Source organism: Panicum virgatum, chromosome 9K (assembly GCF_016808335.1).
Source record: "Panicum virgatum strain AP13 chromosome 9K, P.virgatum_v5, whole genome shotgun sequence".
Classification (NCBI taxonomy): Eukaryota; Viridiplantae; Streptophyta; class Magnoliopsida; order Poales; family Poaceae; genus Panicum; species Panicum virgatum.
Window position 1 is genome coordinate 65,925,287 of NC_053144.1, and position 1,557 is coordinate 65,926,843.

General features: G+C 54.9%; 1 protein-coding gene across 1 annotated transcript; it reads right to left on the bottom strand.

Moving 5' to 3' along the window:
* Window positions 1–540: 540 nt before the first annotated feature.
* Window positions 541–1,163, bottom strand: LOC120647151. The gene has a single exon (XM_039923800.1). The coding sequence runs from the start codon at window positions 954–956 to the stop codon at window positions 720–722; it is 237 nt and encodes a 78-aa protein (XP_039779734.1). The 5' UTR covers window positions 957–1,163; the 3' UTR covers window positions 541–719.
* Between the last annotated feature and the right edge of the window lie 394 nt (window positions 1,164–1,557).

The window sequence follows — 1,557 nt, forward strand, 5'->3', positions numbered from 1 at the left end:
GCGGCCGCTTCACTGTCTGCGGCCAAAAGCTTCGTTTCTACTTCAGCATCGGACCCGCGGCACGGTGTGACAGGTGCTCGCGTTCATTATCAGCAGTGCTGGCTTGTCCAGTGCACAGTTTCAGACTGTCCGTAGCATCAGCTTCGAGTCGTTGCCTGAATAGATTGAACTGAATGGACTGTGATACAGACGAAGAAGGATCAGACTTGTCCTCTTGCTTTCAGTAGTATTTGCTTTGGCTGACAGGTTGAGCGCCAGCCTGCCCAGCCATGAGGAAACAGTTTCAGTCCTTGATCCTTGTCCATTGTCCTAGCTAGCCATGATGTCTGTACTGACAGGTTGAGAAGCCGAATTACAATTCACACAGAATAGAAAAGGGCAAAAGGCCAGTCCTCCCAAGGCGAGGGCTCGGTGTTGTCACCCAGGGCTCTCGCGGAGCAAACGAACCGAACTGGATTCTTGCCGGCCGGCCGGCGTCTGGAACCATTTCCGAGCACGAAGATCATCAGTTTGACACATGACAGTTCGCACACAGCTTGGTGAGATGGAGGCTGGAATGATTTATATTTTTTCAGATTTCGAATGTACAGGTTCCACCGCCATATAATATTTTTTTGACTGACCACTCAGTCAGGGGAGGAAGAGACATGTAAGTAGAGAGAACAAACACAAGTCTTCCGCTTCCGCCCAATCAAAAGATGGAGGAGAGCGCGATGCCGCTAGGCGGAGAAGAGGCCGTCGACGGCGGCCAGGCCTAGCCCGCTCTTGGGCTCCAGCTCCCTGAGCTGCACGGCGACGTTGACCCGCACCCCGGACGCGGCGCCGGCGGCGGACTCCACCCACGAGCTCCACACCTTGGCCACGGCGCCGAAGTTCCTCCTGTCGCCGCCGTCGGGGGCTCCCCGCTTCACCCTCTTCTCGAACTCCTCCGCCACAAGCAACGCGATGTCCGCCATGGCACCGCCTGGAAACCAAAACTTCTTGGCTGCCTACTACTGATGATCTCGCTCGCTCGGCTCGGAAACTACTACTGCTTACTGCTTACTGCTTGCTCTGATCTCTGATCTTGCTTACCGCTTGCTCTGCTCTGGATGCTGTGTTTTCGAATGGTGGGCGGGCGGGGATTTTATAGCCCGGCGTCGGTGCGGTGGTGAGCGATCATTGCTTTGAGCTCCGTCCGGATAAGCATGGAGCGTTCCTTTCTTTAAGCATGTCGCGTCGCCGGTTTGCGCCGCGATCTGATCACGGTGGGGCAGCGTCGCTGGTTTTGTTTAGTACGGAGGGCCAGACCAGGCCAAGCCGTCCGTTTGCCGGTTGTTTCTGTGGTCTCCCCATTTCGATTCCGTTGGCCGGTGTGGCGGCGGCAGCGACGTGGCGCCGCCTTGCCGCTGCTTGCTGCACGTTCTGTCCCAGCAATCTTTTTTTGCCTTTTGATTGACGGGTCTGTCTCAGTGTAGTACTCCGTAACATTTTATTAGTACCCTGGCATATTTGCAAGCAATTTACCACTATCAAGTAGCCTTCTTTATGTTTTTCATCAACAGAAGAGTAGCGTTA